The sequence below is a fragment of the Callithrix jacchus genome, chromosome 8 (assembly GCF_049354715.1).
Source record: "Callithrix jacchus isolate 240 chromosome 8, calJac240_pri, whole genome shotgun sequence".
Taxonomy (NCBI): domain Eukaryota; kingdom Metazoa; phylum Chordata; class Mammalia; order Primates; family Cebidae; genus Callithrix; species Callithrix jacchus.
Genome location: NC_133509.1, coordinates 45,162,978 through 45,183,065, shown reverse-complemented (window position 1 = coordinate 45,183,065; position 20,088 = coordinate 45,162,978). Strand labels below are relative to the sequence as shown.

Genomic DNA, 20,088 nt, shown 5'->3' with positions numbered 1-20,088 from the left:
CTCCTGGCTTTAAGTGATCCTCCCTCCTCTGCCTCTGGTGTAACTGGGATCACAGGTGTGTGCCACCATGCCCAGCCAATTGATTCATTTATTTTGAGACAGAGTCTCACTCTGTCACCTAGGCTGGAGTACAGTGGCACAATCTTGACTCACTGCATCCTCTGCCTTCCAGACTCAACCAGTTCTCCTGCTTCAGCCTCCTAAGTAGCTGGGATTACAAGCATGTGCCACCATACCTGCCTATTTTTTGTATTTTTTGTAGAGTTAGGGTTTCGCCATGCTTGCCAGGCTGGTCTCGAACTCCTGATCTCAAGTAGTGTGCCCACCTTGGGCTCCCAAAGTGCTGAGATTACAGGCATGAGCCACTGCACCCAGCCCCAGCTAATTGATTTTTAATATTTTGTAGAGACAGGGTCTCCCTGTGTTGCCCATACTGGTCTCAAACTCCTGGGCTCAAGGGATCCTCCCTCCTACCTTGGCCTCCCAAAGTACTAGGATTACAGGCTACCTGTGAGCTACCATGCCCAGCCAATATTCACTGTATAAATCAACCAACAGTTTTTCTATGGAACGGCCACTAGGAAGTAACTTCTCAGATTTAAAGTTCTGTGAATTATTGTTGTTTTCCTCGTCATCTCATAAATCCTCCCACATCTCTCTGTCCCTGCTACTTACCTTGTCTGATGTGACTGCTGTGGGTTCCTTCTGAGTCTTCTCTGTACTTCCACCCTGGCCTCTCTAGTCTCATCTACCAGCTGTAGTGCTGTGTTTTCTCTGTCTCTTTTTCCAGGAGTGCTTTTTTTAAACTCTTGCTGGATTGGGTTACTCCCCTGCTTCAGACCATTTGATGGCTTCCCACTGCCTTCCACCTAAAATCCATAATCTCGACCCTGTTTTATAAAGCTCAGAATTATCTGGTTTCTTCTTACCACTAACCCACCTCATTCTGTTCTTCCACTTGCCTGCTAAACTTTAATCACACTGTTTCTCTTTCAGTTCTTTGACTAAGCCAAGCTGTTATCAGCTTCAGGGCCTTAGCTGTTCCATTTGAAGGCCTCTGTCCAGAAAACTAATCTCTTTTCCTCTCGAAAAGTTTCTGGTCTCAGCCTAAGTGCCATCACCTCAGAGGAGCTTCTCTAATCACCCTATTGCAAATAGATCCTCTGTTCATTTGATTCATTTCCTTCTTAACACTTATCATTAGATGGAATTTATTGTTTCTTTTCTTTTCTTTTTTTTTGAAATGAAGTCTTTCTCTGTTGCCCAGGCCGGAGGTGCAATGGCACGATCTGGGCTTACTATAACCTCCGCCTCCTGAGTTCCAAGTGATTCTCCTGCCTCAGCCTCCTCAGTAGCTGGGACTATAGGTGTGTACCACCACTCCCAGCTAATTTTTGTATTTTTAGTAGAGACGGGGTTTCTCCAGGTTGGCCAGGATAGTCTCAATCTCTTGACCTCACAATTCACCCACCTCAGCCTCCCAAAGTGCTGGGATTACAGGTGTGAGCTGCTGCACCCGGCTGGAATTCATTGTTTCTTTGTTTGTTCATTGTCTGTCTTCCATACTTGATTTTGAATTCCATGAGGTCAAGAACGATGTATTTTTTCCTTTTTTAAAATTTTTTATTTTCTTTATTTCTTTTTTTCTTTGAGACAGTCTTGCCCTGTTGCCCAGGCTGGAGTACAGTGGCACAATATCAGCTCATTGCAGTCTCAGCCTCCTGGGTTCAAGCAGTTCTCCTGCGTCAGCTTCCTAAGTAGCTGGGATCGCAGGTGCACGCCACCATGCCCAGCTTATTTTTGTGTTTTTAGTAGAGATGGGATTTCACCATATTGGCCAGGCTGGTCTTGAACTCCAGACCTCAAGTGATCTACCCGCCTTGGCTCCCGAATTGCTGGGATTCAAGCATGAGCCACCACAAGCATGGAGCCACCACGCCTGACCTCTTTTTTATTTTATTTTATTTTTGCTGGAGTCTTACACTGTCACCCAGGCTGTAGTGCAGTGGCTTGATCTTGGCTCACTGCAATCTCTGCCCCCTGGGTTCAAGTAATTCTCCTGCCTCAGCCTCCCGAGTGGCTGGGACTACAGGCGTCCACTGTCACGCCCAGCTATTTTTTTCTTTTTCTTTTTGTATTTTTAGTAGACATGAGGTTTCACCATGTTGGTCCAGATGGTCTTGATCTCCTGACATCATGATCCGCCCGCCATGGCCTTCCAAAGTGTTGGAATTACAGGCGTGAGCCACTGTGCCTGGCCTTATTTTTTATTTTTTTGAAAGGGAGTCTCGTTTTGTTGCCAGGCTGAAGTGCAGTGGTGCGATCTTGGCTCACTGCAGCCTGCACTTCCTGGGTTCAAGCGAGTCTCCGGCCTCAGCCTCCTGAGTAGCTGGGACTAAAGGCACACTCTACCACACCCAGCCAATTTATGTATTTTTAGTAGAGACAAGAGTTTCACTATGTTGGCCAGGATGGTCTTGATCTCTTGACCTCATGATCTGCACACCTTGGCCTCCCAAAGTGCTGGGATTACAGGCGTAAGCCACCGTGCCTGTTTTTTCTTTTTTTATTTTTTAAGACAAAGGGTTTCATCCGCTGCCCTGCCTGGAGTGCAGTGGTGAGATTCTAGCTCACTGAAGCCTTGACATCCCAACTCAAGTCACTCTCCTATGTCAGCCTCCCAAGCAGCTGGGACTGTAGGTGCCCATCACCACGTCTAGCTAATTTTTTTTTTTTTTTTTTGAGACGGAGTCTCACTGTATCGCCCAGGCTGGAGTGCAGTGGCATAATCTTAGCTCACTGCAACTTCTACCTCCTGGATTCAAGTGATTCTCCTGCTTCAGCCTGCCAAGTAGCTGGGATTACAGGCACCTGCCACCATGCCCGGGTAATTTTTTTTTTTTTTTTGAGACAGAGTTTCTCTCCTGTTGCCCAGGATGGAGTGCAATGGTGTGATCTTGGCTCACCGGAACTTCCGCCCCCCAGGTTCAAGCGATTCTCCTGCCTCAGCCTCCCGAGTAGCTGGGATGACAGGCATGTGTCAGCACACCCGGCTAATGTTGTATTTTTTTAGTAGAGTTGGGGTTTCTTCATGTTGGTCAGGCTGGTCTCGATCTCCTGACATCAGGTGATCCACCCACCTCAGCCTCCCAAAGTGCTGGGATTACAGGTGTGAGCCACCACACCTGGCCAATGTCCATCTAATTTTTGTATCTTTAGTAGAGACAGGGTTTTGTCACACTGGCCAGGCTGGTCATGAACTCCTGACCTCAGGTGATCTGCCTGCCTTAGCCTCCCAAAGTGCTGGGATTGCAGGCATGAGCCACTGTGCCCAGCCCAGCTAATTTTTTTAAAAACCCTTTTGTCAGGATAGGGTCTCCCTATGTTGCTGAGGCTGGTCTTGAACCCCTGGGCTCAGTTTTCCCACTTCAGCCTCCCAAAGAGCTGGGATTATAGGCATGAGCCATTGTGCCCAGCTGTATCTTTTCTTCACTATTGTTTACCCAGGGCTTGCTACATAATGGATGCTGTTAGTAGGGTTACCAACCTTCCTAGTTTGCCAGGAACTGAGAAGTTTCCCAGAATGTAGGACTTTCAGTGCTAAAACCATGACAGTCCTGGGAAAACCAGGATATTTGGTCGTCTTAGCTGGTAGTAATTACTGACATTAGTTATATTTGTGGAATGAGTGAGAAAGAGCTCAGCATGCTAATTAGCTATAAAACCTGTCAAGATTTATTCATATGGGCTTTCATTCTCTTTTCTTGCTTGTTTCAGGGTCTCAGTTTTGGCAGTCTAGTTTAATGTTAAATGCAGCTTTTAAGCAATGTTAGTGAAACTGCTCTAGAAGCCAGATGCCACATCTCTGCACAGCCATCCTATAGTAAGTAGGTTGGGCATTGGCATTATTTTAAGTAGATCTTTAGTTCAGCCTTCATTTGATATACCATGCTGGCACCCCCTGCACCATTCCCCTAGGGGAATGTCAAGATAAATAGGGAAGGCTTTCACTGGGTGACTTGAAATACAGGGACAATAGTAAGAGATATTCACTGGACACATGAAATGTCTCAACCAGTGTGGCACAGTGAAGTGGGCTGGTAGGAGAGAGCTGCAGATGCATCAACCTCTGGTGTATGGATCAGTTTCAAATGGGCTTAAAAAAATTTTTTTTTTACATTTCTTGGGCAGATGTGATCTCTGCCCAAGCTGGTCTTGAACTCCTGGCCTTAAACAGTTTTCCCACTTTGACCTCCCAAAGTGCTGAGGTTACAGGTGTGAGCCTGGGAGGCGGAGGCTGCAGTGAGCCAAGGTTCTGCCACTGCACTCCAGTCTGGAAGACAGAGCAAGACTATGTCTCAAAAAAATAAAAAAAAATAAAAAAAGTCGGTTATGGTGGCTCATGCCTATAATCCCACCAGTTTGGGAGTTCGAGGTGGGCGGATTGTGAGGTCAGGAGATTGAGACCATCCTGGCCATGGTGAAACCCATCTCTACTAAAATACAAAAAATGAGCAGGGCATGGTGGCATGCTCCTGTAGTCCCAGCTACTTAGGAGGCTGAGGCAGGAGAATTGCTTGAATCTGGGAGACGGAGGTTGCAGGGAGCTGAGAGCATGCCACTGCACTCCAGCTTGGCAAAAGAGCAAGACTCTGTTTCCAAACAAACAAATAGTATAAAGGACTGAACAAGACTCTGTCTCCAAACAAACAAATAGTATAAAGGACTGAACTAAAAAGTCATCTTCCTGTGAGTTTTCCCAGTAACTTCCTTTACAATCCTCAAGTTGTGGAAAGTACATCTTATATCTTTTATACTGTTATGAGAGTCTTTTCGGTTTCCATACTATTGTGGTTTTCTTTTCTTTTTTTGAGATGGAGTCTTGCACTTTTTGCCCAAGCTGGAATGCAGTGGCATGATCTTGGCTGACCACAAGCTCTGCCTTTCGGGCTCAAGTGATTTTCCTGCCTCAGCCTCTCAAGTAGCTGGGATTACAGGCATGCACCCCTACACCTGGCTAATTTTGTATTTTTAGTAGAGACAGGGTTTCTCTATGTTGGTCAGGCTGGTCTCGAACTTCCAACCTCAGGTGATCCCGCCCTCCTCGGCTTCCCAAAGTACTGGGATTACGAGTGTGAACCGCTGCACCTGGGCAGTTTTTCATTTTAAGGCAGTGTCTTGTTCTGTTTCCCAGGCTCGAGTGAAGTGGCAGGATCATGAGTTGCTGCAGTCTCAACCTCCCAGGCTCAAGCGATTCTCCTGCCTCAGCCTCTTGAGTAGTTGGGACTTCAGGCATGTGCCACGACACCTGGCTAATTATTTGAATTTTTTTGTGCAGATGGGGTTTCACCACATTTCCTGGGCTGGTCCGAATTCCTGGGGTCAAATGATCAGCCCTCATCAGCCTCCCAAAATGCTGGGACTACAGTTGTGAGCCACTATGCCTGGCCCATACTATTGTTAATATGCTATTTAATGTAGTAGAGGGATTGTATTTATCAGATGCAGTTGTTCATTGATGAAAGAGAGCTGTTTGTTAGGTTTTCAGTATGTAAAGTAGAACCTCCTTAACAGGAAGGCAGGAATAATGTCTTAACACTTCAGTTACAGTAACTTTTAACACATGTCTACTGTGTTTTGATCGATAGCATCCAAATCTCTGTTATACTGAATTGGTATTAAAACAGGCATACTAGACCAGGTGCAGTGACTCACACCTGTAATTTCAACACTTTGGGAGGCCTAGGCGGGCAGATTACCTAATATCAGGAGTTTGAGACAAGCCTGGCCAACATGGTGAAACACCGCTTCTACTAAAAATACAGAAAATTAGCCTGGCATGTTGGCATGCACTTGTAATCCCAGCTACTTGGGAGGCTGAGTCAGGAGAATTGCTTGAACCCCAGAGGCGGAGGTTGCAGTGAGCAGAGATCTTGCCATTGCACTCCACCTTTGGCAACAAGAGCAAAACTCTGCCTCAAAAACAAACAACAGGCATACTAAGATACTAAGGCCGGTGTGGTGGTTCATGCCTGTAATCCCAACATTTTGGGAGGCCAAGGAGGGCAGACTAGCCTCACGGAGTTCCAGACTAGCCTGACCAACATTGTGAAACCCCGTCTCTACTAAAAATACAAAAAAATTAGCTGGGTGTGGTGGTGTGCCCCTGTAGTCCCAGCTAGTTGGGAGGCTGAGGCAGGAGAATTGCTTGAATTCGGGAAGCAGAGATTGCAGTGAGCCGAGATCACTCCACTGCGCTCCAACCTGGGAGACAGAATGAGTCTGTCTCAAAAAAAGAATAATACAAATAATACAAATAAAAAATAAAAACAGGCATTCTAATGTATTTTTGTGAACCTGAAGGGGTCAGAGGAGATTATTTACCAGAAATCTTTTTTGTGTTTTTGAGACAGTCTCTTTCTATTGCCCAGGCTGGAGTATAGTTGTGTGATCCTTGCTTATCGCAACCCCTACCTCCCAGGCTCAAGTGATTGTTGCGCCTCAGCCTTCCGAGTAGCTGGGACTACTGATGTGTGCTACCGTGCTAAGCTAATTTGTGTATTTTTGGTAAAGATGGAGTTTCACCATGTTGGCCAGGCTGGTCTCAAACTCCTGACCTCAAGAGATCTACCTGCCTCGGCCTCCCAAAGTACTGGCATTACAGGCGTAAGCCATTGCACCCGGCCCAGAAGTCTTTCTACAGCTTATAAATTTACATTAAAGTGATGGGAAAAAAGGTAATGGTAAAGACCATAAACATATAACTGTACAACCCAGCAATCCCAGTCCTAGGTATTTATTCAAGTGAAGTGAAAACTTATGTTTACATAGAAACCTGTACATGAACATATAATTACCCCCAAATGGTAGCAACTCAGATGTTTTATTATTGTCGTTTTCGAGACAGGGTCCTGCTCTGTTGCCCAGCCTGGAATGCAGTGGTACAGTGATAGCCCACTGTAACCTCAAGTCCTTGTGTGCAAGCAGTTCTCCCACCTCAGCCTCCTGGGTAGCTAGGCCTACAAGCATGCACCACTACACTTGGCCATTTTTTTTTTCAGTAGAGACGATGTTGTGCTATGTTGCCAAGCTGGTCTCAAACTTTTTTTTGTTTTGTTTTTTTTGAGATGGAGTGTCTCTCTGTCACCCAGGCTGGAATGTAGTGGCATGATCTTGGCTCACTGCAACCTCCACCTCCTGGGTTCAAGCGGCTCTCTGCCTCAGCCTAGCTGGGATTACAAGCACCTGCCACCATGCCTGGATAATTTTTGTATTTTTAGTAGAGACATGGTTTTACCATCTTGGCCAGGCTGGTCTTGAACTCCTGACCTCATGATCCACCTGCCTCAGCCTCCCAAAGTGTTGGGATTACAGGTGTGAACCATCACAGCTGGCCTCAAACTTTTGGGCTCAAGCAGTCTTCTCACCTTGGCTTCTCAAAGTACTGGGATTATAGGTGTGAACCACTGCACATAGCAAATGTTTTTCAGCTGGTAAATAGTTCAACAAACTGGTACATTCATACAGTGGAATACTATTTAGCAAAAATAGGGATAAACTATAGTAATGAGACATACTGCTATGTAGATGAATCTCACATGCATTATGCTAAATGAAAGAAGCCAGACTCAAAAGGCAAAGATAGTGTATTATTCCATCTATCTGATGTTCTATAGAGACAGAAAACAGGGCTCTGATTGCCAGGGAATGGGAGAAGGGATGTAAGAAAGACAAGAGAATTGAGGTGTGATGGAACTATAGAGTGTAGATGTTGGGATATATAGTGGAACCTTCTTAACAGGAAGCCAGTACTAATGTCTTAACACTTGAGTTACAGTAACTTTTTTTTTTTCTGAGTTGGAGTCTCGCTCTGTGCCACGCAGGCTGGAGTGCAGTGGTGCGATCTTGGCTCACCGCAACCTCCGCTACCCGGGTTCAAGTGATTCTCCTGCTTCAGCCTCCTGAGTAGCTGGGATTACAGGCACCCCCACTACCATGCCCGGCTGATTTTTGTATTTTTAGTAGAGACAGGGTTTCACCACGTTGGCTAGGCTAGTCTCGAACTCCTGACCTCAGGTGAGCCACCGCACCTAGCCTACAGTAACTTTTAACAGATGTCTACTGTGTTTTGACTGATAGCAAATCCAAATCTCTCTTATAATGAATTGGTATCAAAACAGAAATACTAGTGTATTTATGAATCTGAAGGGGTCAGAGAAGAGATTAGATCTTCTCTATATCAGAGAAGGTATAGATCTTGACTGTGGTCATGATTTAAAGTATTTGTCAAACTCATAAAACTATATGTGTTAGTATATTAGAAGAGTATAGGCCAGGTGCAGAGGCTCACACCTGTAATCCTAGCACTTTGGGAGGCCAAGGTGGGCCAATCATGAGGTCAGGAGATTGAGACCAGCTTGACTAACATGGCAAAACCCCTACTAAAAATGCAAAAATTAGCCAGGCATGGTGGTGCACGCCTGTAAATCCCAGCTACTTGGGAGGCTGAGGCAGGAGAATTGCTTGAACCGGCAGGTTCAGGAGCTGAGATTGTGCCATTGTACTCCAGCCTGTGTTACCAAGCAAGACTGTCTCAAAAAAAAAAAAAAAGTATATTAGAAAGGATAAAATTTCCTATATATAAATTATACCTTGTTTGCATTTTTTGTTTTGTTTTTGTAAAGACTGGGTCTCTACAAGCGAGCCTCCCACCTTGGCCTCCCAAAGTGTTGGGATTGCAGGTATAAACCTAAACCACTACACCCAGACTACCTCGTTTTGTTTTTTTGTTTTTGTTTTTGTTTTTATGAATCTCGCTCTATCATCAGGCTGAAGTGCAGTGGCACAATCTCAGCTCACTGCAACCTCTGCGTCCAGGGTTCAAGTGATTCTTTTGCCTCAGACTCCCAAGTAGCTGGGACTACAGGCGCTTGCCACCTCACCTGGCTAAGTTTTTTGTATTTTTAGTAGAGACAGAGTTTCACCGTATTAGCCAGGATGGTCTCGCCTGACCTTGTGATCTGCCTGCCTTGGCCTTCCAAAGTGTTGGGATTACAGACGTGAGCCACCGTGCCTAGGCCTACCTCAAGTTTTAAAATGACTAAAAACTCTGGGTGCGGTGGCTCACGCCTGTAATCCCAGCACTGTGGGAGACTGAGGCCGTCTTTAAAAAAAAAAAAAATGACTATAAACACACAAATGTTAATATAATTTGCATTTGGTCCATAGAGTTACCATTTTGGTATGAAAAAGTAGAGTATGATTTCACTTTCAGGAAGTTGGTATGTTAGCTTTCTCTAGTGAAATGACAAGAGTTAACATTTTATGAGTGTTTATGAACAACTCATAACTCAATCTTGAGAGAGAGTGTTAGCTGTTTAATCTGAGAGGATCATTTCTCATTCTGGGCAAGGAGGGAGAACATATTCTTAAAATAGAGACTGGAAGAATAAAACAGCTACTTCGTAGCACTCTATTATTTTGAAATCTGTCTTGGCACTTGATCCGTAATTGTATAGTGCCATCATCATTAAGGAATGATGTTTTACTGGTGTTTATTAGCTGTATCTTTTTCGTTTGGCAGAAGGGAAAGGTGTTTTAGACTAGTAAACCATGACTCATTTAGAAGCCAGGATTCTTTCTGCCAAGGTTTGAATCCTGGCTCTATTACGTGCCAGCTGTGTACTAGGTAAGTTACATAACTTGGGTAAGTTACTTAAACTCCTTAGTTTCTTGGCCTGGTGCTGTGGTTCACACCTGTAATCCCAGCACTTTGTGAGGCTGAGGCAGGTGGATCACTTGAGGTTAGTAGTTCAAGACCAGCCCAGGCAACATGGCAAAACACTGTTTCTATTAAGAGTACAAAAATTAGCCAGGTGTGGCGACATGTGCCTGTAATCTCCAGCTACTTGGGAGGCTGAGGCATGGGAATTGCTTGCACCCGGGAGGTGGAGGTTGCAGTCAGCTCAGATTGTGCCACTGCACTCTATCCTGGGTGACAGAGTGAGACTCAGAAACAACAACAAAAATTTCTTTAGTTTCTTTATCTTTAAATGGTAATGATAACAGTTGTTGTGAAGATTAATATCAGATGTTTAGAAAAGTACCTGGCATCTAGTGAGTACAGTGTAATTGTGGTATTAGCAGAAAGCAGAGCAAGTAACCTTTTGTTGCATTTTTGAGTGACTGGACTGAGTTGGGGAGACTTCAAGGGAAAGAGAACCACATGACAGAGCAAATCCTGGTTGTAGTCATGACTTACTTACTGGTACTTCCTTGTTACTGTCATCTTGCTTAAGTGATCAGGACAAGGCAGAGTGGTGAATGGGAGAATAGGGGTTGTTAAATTAGGATTCTGGTGTAGTGGCCAGCACACTTACTGCCTGTTGTCAGAACCTGGGTTAAACACTGGAAATAGACACTTTTTTTCTGGTTTTAAGCATTCAAAATATAAAATGACCTCAGAAGTTTATAGTTTGTAGGCTTACTCAAAAACTTTCCGACAAATGCCAGTGTTACCCTAAAATACAATGAAAGGTTAGCTAGCTATACCAGTTAAAACAGCGATCAGGTTACCTTTGTAAACTTGGTTCTTACCAGTTCCAGAGAATCAATGCTTCTGTCATTTAGGGTAGAATTAGGGACAATTTGGGTATAGCCTCCAGTTCAGTTTTTCATTTCCTTTCCAACTTCAGACATATATTTCCCAATGAAAAGGAAGCGACAGATTTTGTAAACATTTCTTCAGTACCTTGGAATCCTAGCAGTCTGTCTATTCTTGCTGATAGAAGTCTCTGTGACGATGTCCTTTGGTTGAAAGCACAAAAATATAAAAGAGATCTAGAGAGGGTGGGCATTTTATTATTCTTGGATATTCTTTCTCTGTTGAACAAAACTGATGTGACTATTTCTGTCCCATTAGGAGCTCTTGTCCCTGGCAAAGCGAAAACGCAGTGACTCTGAGGAGAAGGAGCCACCTGTGAGTCAGCCTGCAGCCTCATCAGACTCAGAGACGTCCGACAGTGATGATGAGGTGGGTGTGGAGGGCCTTGACTTCTGGGACCATTGATAGTTGAGGGTCCTCGCATTGGTGGCTCTTGTTGGCCTCATTTCCTTAAACTGAGACTTACAACCTAAGAGATAGAAGAATTTATTAGAGAAAGAAAATGGTGTAAGGAAAGCTGTTGTATGTCATGTTCATCGTACTGCTAGTTATCTAATGGGTCCTTCTGCAGGACGTGCGTAGCCATTCTGTAGCTTTTTTTTTTCAGCCTTATTGCAGAAGTGGTACACTCAGTAGTCATCTTTTTTTGTTGTTGTTGTTGTTTTTTCACATCATAAACTTTTGCTGCGAGAACTAATGAGTCATCTTTTAAATCTCACTTTCGTTTGTTTGTTTGCTTGTTTTTAATCTCACTTTCATGATAGAAAATAAAGGCCGGGTACAGTGGCTGACACCTGTAATCCCAGCACTTTGGGAGGCCTAGGCAGGCGTATCACCTGAGGTCAGGAGTTCAAGATCAGCCTAACATGGTGAAACCCCATCTCTACTAAAAATACCAAAATTAGCCAGGTGTAGTGGCAGCCACCTGTAATCCCAGCTACTCAGGAGGCAGAGGCAGGAGAATTGCTTGAATCCGGGAGGTGGAGGTTGCAGTGAGCTGAGATTACACCATTGCTCTCCAGCTTGGGCAACAGAGCAAGAATTCGTCTCAAAAAAAAAAAAGAGAGAGAAAATAAATTCTATCAAGGATGCTGTAGTTTAATGGGAAATACTTTAGTGAGAAAAGAATCTTTCTTTGGGGAGATTGATTCAACATCCCTCAGAATGATGATGTTAACTTTAAAGGAGGAAAATCTAACTGTAGATTGTCTAGGCCAAGGTCACTTTCCCAAATTACCTACCAATAATGCCAGGCTCTAAACCCAGAACCTTAATGGAAAACAGGGATGAGGGGAAAGATATTTGAAACACTTCTACGTGTTTCTTATTTTATTTTTTTGAGGTGGAGTCTCGCTCTGTTACCCAGGCCAGAGTGCAGTGGCACAGTCTTGGCTTACTGCAACCTCTGACTCCCCAGTTCAAGCGATTCTTCTGCCTCAGGCTCCTGAGTAGCTGCAACTAAAGGCACTTTGGGAGGCCTAGGCGGGCGGATCACCTGAGGTCAGGAGTTCAAGTACCACTATGCCTGGCTAATTTTTGTATTTTAAGTGGAGATGCGGTTTTGTCATATTGGCCAGGCTGGTCTCAAACTTCCAATCTCAGAGACTCTACCCACCTTGGCCTCCCAAACTGCTGGGATTACAGATGTGAGCCACTGGATCCAGCCTCTGATTTGATTTAAAATATTTTCTTCCCGATAGGAATTCCCTGGAGAGAAGCCAGATGTTACCTTTCAGTGTAATTTCTTATCCTGTAGTCTAGGAAAATATTTGTTAACAGTAAAGTAAAAAATGTTTATTAACATAAGGAAATTGAATTAGCAGGTGAATAGTATTTACAAGGGCCTTGCATATGCATATTGGGAGTGATTGCCTTCTGATTGCTTGGTAATAGTCTCTCTTTTGTTTTTGTTCGTTTGTTTGTTTGTTTTTTGAGACTGAGTCTTGCTCTTTTGCCCAGGCTGGAGTGCAGTGGTGCAGTCTCTGCTCACTGCAACCTCCATCTCCTGGGTTCAAGCGATTCTACTGCCTCAACCTCTCGAGTAGTTGAAACTACAGACATGCACCACCATGCCTGGCTAATTTTTGTATTTTTAGTAGAGACAGGGTTTCACCATGTTGAACAGGCTCGTCTTGAACTCTTGACCTTAGGTGATCTGCCCACCTCAGCCTGCCAGAGTGTTGGGATTACACGCTTCAGCCACCACGTCCAGCCATGATACTCTCTTAATCTTAAATAATTTAATAGATCTAAAATTGCTTTCTATGGCAAGAAGTAGTGAAAGTGTATTCTTTTGTTTATTTTTAATGGAGGAACTACAATTTCTCTCAAATTAACAGAAAATCAGTGGGGTCTATGAAATAATTTGCTTTTTTGTTTTGTCTTCTGTTTATTTAAATGCCTAGACAATACAGGAAAACATTGAAACAGTTTTTTCTTCCACTATTTCTGTAGCTACTTTCATTTTTCTTGTTTCAGAAGTCAGCTTCTGTGGTCCACCCTTGCCACTCAATATTCTATTAAGTGTGAATCTGTGCTGTGCCTGGAATACCCTATAATGTGTTTGTGATCTTTGTTATTCCTTAAGATATAAGCAGTAACTGCACTTGGAACACATTCATTCTCCGTATTTCTGTCATTAAACTTAGGTTAGAGTCCTAACTTTTGCAGTTACTATTGAGATTGCCTTCCTCCTTTTTAGCCAAAGCTTAGAGGAACCCAAAACCTGTGTTGGAGGAGATTCACATCCATATAATCTTTTATGGTTTAGGGTTCCCTTTGTTACCTGCAGCTGCTTAATCAAGTGAAAAAACTGCTCATCTTAGAGCACTACCCAATGATTTGTGCACATATTGGAGAAAAAGCTGACAGCAAGCTGTACCCAGCCCAGTAGGAAATGAACCTTTGAGTGACTTTTCCGCTACAGGATTTTTAGCTCCTGCTGCTGCCTCCAGATTCTAGTACTCCTGCCCCTCTCTCAAGACAGCAGGGTCTATATCATGGTCGTTCAGAAAGATGCTTGGTTTTCGGTTTGTATCATGTCTCTTTGGCCCAAGATACTAGCTTAGCGCAGTGTACCTCAGAGTTAATAGTTCATTATTTTGGACAGTTCAGAAAATAACTATTAAAATCTTTGTTAAAAAATTCTTCAACCACTGTATAACTCAGTGTTATTACTGTGAGCTCACACTTGCTGCTGTAGACATTTGAGATTGGGTAGGGGACTTCTGAGAGATTCTTAGGATATAAAGTTTGAGACAGTGGTTCTTGCTTTCCTTCCTTTTCATAATAATTATTAATACATCTTTCATGGGGGAAAAAACACATACTGAAGTAGTCTGCTATGTCTTCTTGTTTCTTCAACTTTTGTGTTTTTATTGCCTACAAATTAGCCTTTTAGAAATTTGGTCGGCCGGGCGCGGTGGCTCAAGCCTGTAATCCCAGAACTTTGGGAGGTCTAGGCGGGTGGATCACGAGGTCAAGAGATCGAGACCATCCTGGTCAACATGGTGAAACCCCGTATCTACTAAAAATACAAAAAATCCCTGTAATCCCAGCTACTCAGGAGGCTGAGGCAGGAGAATTGCCTGAACCCAGGAGGCGGAGGTTGTGGTGAGCCGAGATCGCGCCATTGCACTCCAACCTGGGTAACGAGAGCGAAACTCCATCTCAAAAAAGAAATTTGGTCATTGGCCGGGCATGTTGGCTCATGCCTGTGATCCCAACACTTTGGGAGGCTGAAGTGGGTGGATCATGAGGTCAAGAGGTTAAGGCTATCCTGGCCAACATGGTGGAAACTCGTCTCTACTAAAAATACAAAAATTAGCTGGGCGTGGTGGTGGGTGCCTGTTATCTCAGCTACTCTGGAGGTTGCAGCAGGAGAATCGCTTGAACCTGGGAGGTGAAGGTTGCAGTGAGCTGAGATCGCTCCACTGCACTTCAGTCTGGGTGCCAGAGTGCAGTTCCATCTCAATAAAAATTTAAAAATGGATAAATTAAAGTGGAGCTTCTCCATCAGATGAAGCCCTCTTTGTGCCAGAAGCTGCCCTGGAGTTTTTTTAAACTTACGTATGTCTCCTATTGTTTATTGTCATTAGTGAGCCGTGAATATAGGTAGAAAGAAATATGTTTGTCAGCCAGGCATGGTGGCTCGTGTCTGTAATCCCAGCAGTTTGAGAGGCTGAGGCAGGTGGATCATGAGGTCAGGAGTTTGAGACCATCATGGCTAACATGTGAAACCCTGTCTTTACTAAAAATACCAAAAATTAGTCAGGCATGGTGGCACACGCCTGTAGTCTCAGCTACTTGGGAGGCTGAGTCAGGAGAGTCGCTTGAACCTGGGAGGCAGAGGTTGCAGTGAGCCAAGATTGTGTCATTGCATTCCAGCCTGGGCAACAGAGCAAGACTCCATTAAAAAAAAAAAATATATATATATATATATATATATTTTTGTCCCCTCAGATTTGCTAGGACAGAAAATTAGTCAAGAACAACTGAGCTAAAAGATTAATCGGTAATTTGTTTATAAAATCAAAAATCAGAGACATGTCCAGGCGTGGTGGCTCACGCCTATAATCACAGAAATTTGGTAGGCCCAGGCAGGCGGATTGCCTGAGCTCAGGAGTTCAAGACCTGCCTGGACAACACAGTAAAACCCCATCTCTACTAAAATCTAAAAAAAAAAAAAGATAGTCCGGCGTGGTGGCTTGCACCTGTAGTCCCAGCTACTCGGGAGGCTGAGGCAGAAGAATTGTAAGAACCCGGGAGGCGGAGGTTGCAGTGAGCTGCAATTGCGCCACTGCACTCCAGCCTGGGCAACAGAGAGACACTCCATCTCAAAAAATAAAATAAAATCAGAGACATGCACTGATTTTACAGCAAAGATACATTTAGCTAATTGATGAGAGGGAGGGGAAATGGAGAGAAGCTCTTAAAGTTTTTTATCCAGAAAAAAATGGGTGTACTGGACATTGAGTGTAAAGTCAAATTAGTGAGGAAATAAGTAGATGTGTCGTGTAATGTATCTTGGCATGGGGGAAATCTGAAATTTAATGACAGAGTATACATTTGTCTTATTTTTGGTGAATGAATTATTCTCGATATCTGGACGCACATGTAAAACTAAAAAGCAAGCCTGTTTGTAAGATTTATGTTGGTCAAGGTTATAATGCTGTGGTGTGGCACTTAGATGCTGTCTCTTCCTCTCCTTGAAAGCATTTGATAGGAGAAGCAGCATCAAGGGTGCAAGCAAGAGTGATTGGAAGGAAAAATAACAGGATGAGAAGGAGGAGAGCTAGTAGCCATTCAGTCATGAGTTGGGGTTAAAAAAAATGGCCAGCAGGGTGTGGTGGCTCACACCTGTAATCCCAGCACTTTGGGAGGCCAATGTGGGAGGATTGCTTGAGCCAGTGAGTTCAAGACCAGCCTGGGCAACGTGGCAAAACCCCATCTCTACTAAAAATACAAAAAGTATTGTAGCTAGAGGTGCCATAATAGAAAAAAATAAAAAAGATTTTTAAAAAATACAAAAACTAGTCGGGTGTGGTGGTGTGCACCTGTAGTACTAGCTACTCAGGAGGCTGAGGTGGGAGGATTACCTAAGCCCTGGAGGTCAAGGTTGCAGTGAGCAGTAATCATGCCACTGCACTCCTATCTGGATGACAGAGTGAGACCCTGTTCCTGCCACCTTCCCTGCCTCCAAAATAGCCAAAACAAAACAGTCCATTTGTTAGTTCATGTCTCTGATTTGGTTACTGCTTTTCCATTTAGATAACACATAATTAGCATATGCTTCCCATAAAAGACCTTCATTGCTCAGCTAATATTTTCCTGCATGTGTGTTGGTTTAGTAAAGTTTGTCAGGCGCAGTGGCTCACACCTGTAATCCCAGCACTTTGAGAGGCCAAAGCAGGTGGATCACAAGGTCAAGAGATCGAGACCATCCTGGTCAACATGGGGAAACTCTGTCTCTACTAAAAAACACAAAAAAAATTAGCTGGGTGTGGTGGCACGCGCCTGTAGTCCCAGCTGCTCTGGAGGCTGAGGCAGGAGAATTGCTTGAACCCAGGGTACAGAGATTGCAGTGAGCTGAGATTGCACCACTGCACTCCAGTCTGGTGCCTGGCAACAGAATGAGACTCTATCTCAAAAAAAAAAAAAAAAAAGTCTTCTTACATACAACATGTCTAGAACAAGATATTCCACATAGATGAATCATGCCAATACCAAAACTAAACCCTTGAAAGTTTAAAATATAAAACCACTATTTAAAAAAAATACTTGACAGATATTATTATTTGAGACAGAGTCTTGCTCTGTCACCCAGACTGGAGTGCAGTGGCACAATCTTGGCTCACTGCAACCTCCGCCTCCCAGGTTCAAGTGATTCTCCTGCCTCAGCCTCTTGAGTAGCTGAGACTACAGGCGTGTGCCACCATGCCCAGCTAATTTTTGTATTTTTAGTAGAGACAGGGTTTCACTATGTTGGCCAGGCTGGTCTTGAACTCCTGACCTCGTGATCCACCTACCTTGGCCTCCCAAAGTGCTGGGAATACAGGTGTGAGCCACCAAGCCTGGCCTATTAACTTTTTTTTTTCTTTTTTTGAGCCGGAGTCTTGCTCTGTCGTCTAGGCTGGAGTTCAGTGGAGCAATCTTAGCTCACTGCAACCTTTGCCTCCCGAGTTCAAGTGATTCTCCTACTTCAACCTCCCGAGTAGCTGGGACTACAGGCATCTACCACCACGCCCAGCTAATTTTTGTATTTTTAGTAGAGATGGGATTTCACTGTGTTACCCAGGCTGGTGCTGAACTCCTGAGCTCAGGCGATATGCCCACCTTGGCCTCCCAAAGTGCTGGGATTATAGGTGTGAGCTGCCATGCCTGGCTGGAGAGATGTCCTATGTAGTAGTTTTTCTGTTGATTTAAAGCCATGACTAGAAATGACATTTCTTGTACTGTGAAAAAATGTCTTTTGGAATATCAAGCCATGTGGCACTGCTTTTTATAGCTTCCTTTGTCTTCTGTTATCTGTCAAAAGTGACCATTTGGCTCATTTCTTGGTAATCTCTTCTGTAACACTTCCAATTTACTGCATGTGCTCTGTTGTGGGGTCAGGAAACCAGGGAATGCCATAGAGGTCAGGTTGGAATACCCCGCTTTAGTACTTGAACTTAGTGACAGCTGTTAAGATTGCTCACGAACTTTATTTCGTACATACTTATTCCCTTTTCACTACATACACAAGCAGATAGTAATGCTTCATGTATCTAGACACCATTGAGATCTCATTCCAAGAATCTGGAATAATAAGGTGATGTTCCTAGACTAGTTAATTGCTCAAATTTATTTACAAGAAATTCCGGCCAGGCGCGGTGGCTCATGCCTGTAATCCTAGCACTTTGGGAGGCCAAGGTGGGTGGATAACCTGAGGTCAGGAGTTCAAGACCAGCCTGGCCATCATGGTGAAACCCCATCTTTTGAAAAAAAAAAAAGAAAGAAAAAGAAATTAGAACACTTCCTACTTAACAGCGTAATGTAGTATTAATTATATTGTGCATTATTGGTGTCACTTCGTTTCATTTGTGCACTTGTCTTCATAAATAGACAAGTTTTTGTGATTGAGTGCAAGGATTTTCTTTGCTTTCTACTTAAATGTATATGATTGCTTGATGATGAAATACAGTATTGTCTTTTGTACTTTGATTAATTACATAGTAGAAAGGAAAGAAAGCTAAGCTGTTCTTCATGTCTTCAGACTCACATTAAATTGCATATACTGCCTCCTGTCACTTGGGATAAAAAAGAGTTGCATTTACTCTTCAACACCTCTGACCCTTTTTTCTTTTCTTTTCTTTTTTTTTTTTTTTTTTTTTGGAAACAGAGTCTTGCTCTGTCACCCAGGCTGGAGTGCGGTGATGCAGTCCCAGCTCACTGCAACCTCTGCCTCCCAAGTAGGAGGCAATTCTTGTGCCTCAGTCTCCCAAGTAGCTGGGATTACAGGTGCATGCAATCACTCTCAGCTATTTTTTTGTATTTTTAGTAGAGATGGGGTTTCACTGTGTGTGCCAGGCCTCAAACTGCTGACCTCAAGTGATCCGCCTACCTTAGCCTCCCAAAGTGCTGATCCTAGCACAGGTGTGAGCCACCGCACTTGTCTTCCTCTGACTTTTTTATTTTCAGAAAAAACACCTAAATCAGGAACTGTGCCCTCTCAAACACATCTCTTTTCTGGCCATTGTCAATATCTAGAATAATGACTATAGAACCTTCCTTACAATTACTTTGACTCAGAATAACTTTCAGTTCATATGGAAACCTGTAATGTTACGAAGTGTTAGAGATCATCTGAACTTTTTATTCTACAGATGAGTAAACAAACAGAAATTCTCATTTTCTTTTTATAAAATAGTACCTTGCAGTTATGTAGAGCTTCCTGGTATCTGGTGCTCTAAAACTTTTCTTACTCTGTCTCCTTTTAATCTCACACTACCCTGATAGGTGATCAAGGCAGTTTTATTATTCCTACTTTATAGATAGGGAAACAGTCTCTTGTTAGAGGATTGGGCTCTATCCCAGTTCTTTTGACCTTATTCCAGTGTAGTTTGTCACTAACCCAGCTGTTACTTTTTTTTTTGAGATGGAGTCTCGCTCTGTTGCCTAGGCTGGAGTACAGTGGCATGATCTCAACTCACTGCAACCTCTGCCTCCTAGGTTCAAGCAGTTCTCCTGCTCAGCCTCTCAAGTAACTGGGATTACAAGCACCTGCCACCATGCCTAGCTAATTTTTGTAATTTTGGTAGAGTCAGGGTTTCACCATGTTGTCCAGGTTGGTCTTGAACTCCTGACCTCAAGTGATCCATCTACCTCAGTCTCCCAAAGTGCTGGGATTACAGGCATCAGCCACCACACCCGGCCCCAGCTGTTATTCTTGAACCCTACTTACTTAAAGGTATTTTATTTCACTTATAAGTTCTGTTGAGGGTCACTAGGCTAGAATGGTTTCTATGCTGGGACCTGAGACCTAGGAATATGGGTATTCCTTGCCCATTAGAGACAGTTTTCTCTCTGAAATCTTGAAGTTTTCTTACTTCCCTGCCTTCCTCATGCTCAAAATACTCAGCATCTCAATGGCACCCAGTTCCAGAGCAACCAGTCCCCACCTTGTGTTTCTTCCCATCTTTCAGCTGAGTGCCTCGAAGGATAGCTGCTTCACATAATGGGGACCTGCTTATTACATTCTATACACACTCAGCATGGCATGGGGAATATGGTACTCACCTTCCTTGTTTCACTACATAATTGTTGCCCATTAGAATATCTGTTACATCAGTGAGAGTCAAACTGCCAATCTCTATTATTAGGTAATAAGACATATTTCATCCAGTCTCTTTTTAACTTTTCTTCATTGCATATTTACAAAATACTTT

At 43.6% G+C, this 20,088-nt stretch overlaps 1 protein-coding gene across 1 annotated transcript in view; it reads left to right on the top strand.

Moving 5' to 3' along the window:
- Positions 1–20,088, top strand: part of RTF1 (RTF1 homolog, Paf1/RNA polymerase II complex component) — a 70,107-nt gene that overhangs the window by 11,243 nt on the left and 38,776 nt on the right. Inside the window, exon 2 of the mRNA XM_002753521.6 lies at positions 10,922–11,032. Coding sequence (XP_002753567.3) covers positions 10,922–11,032 — 111 coding nt within the window. The remainder of the gene's footprint in view (positions 1–10,921; positions 11,033–20,088) is intronic.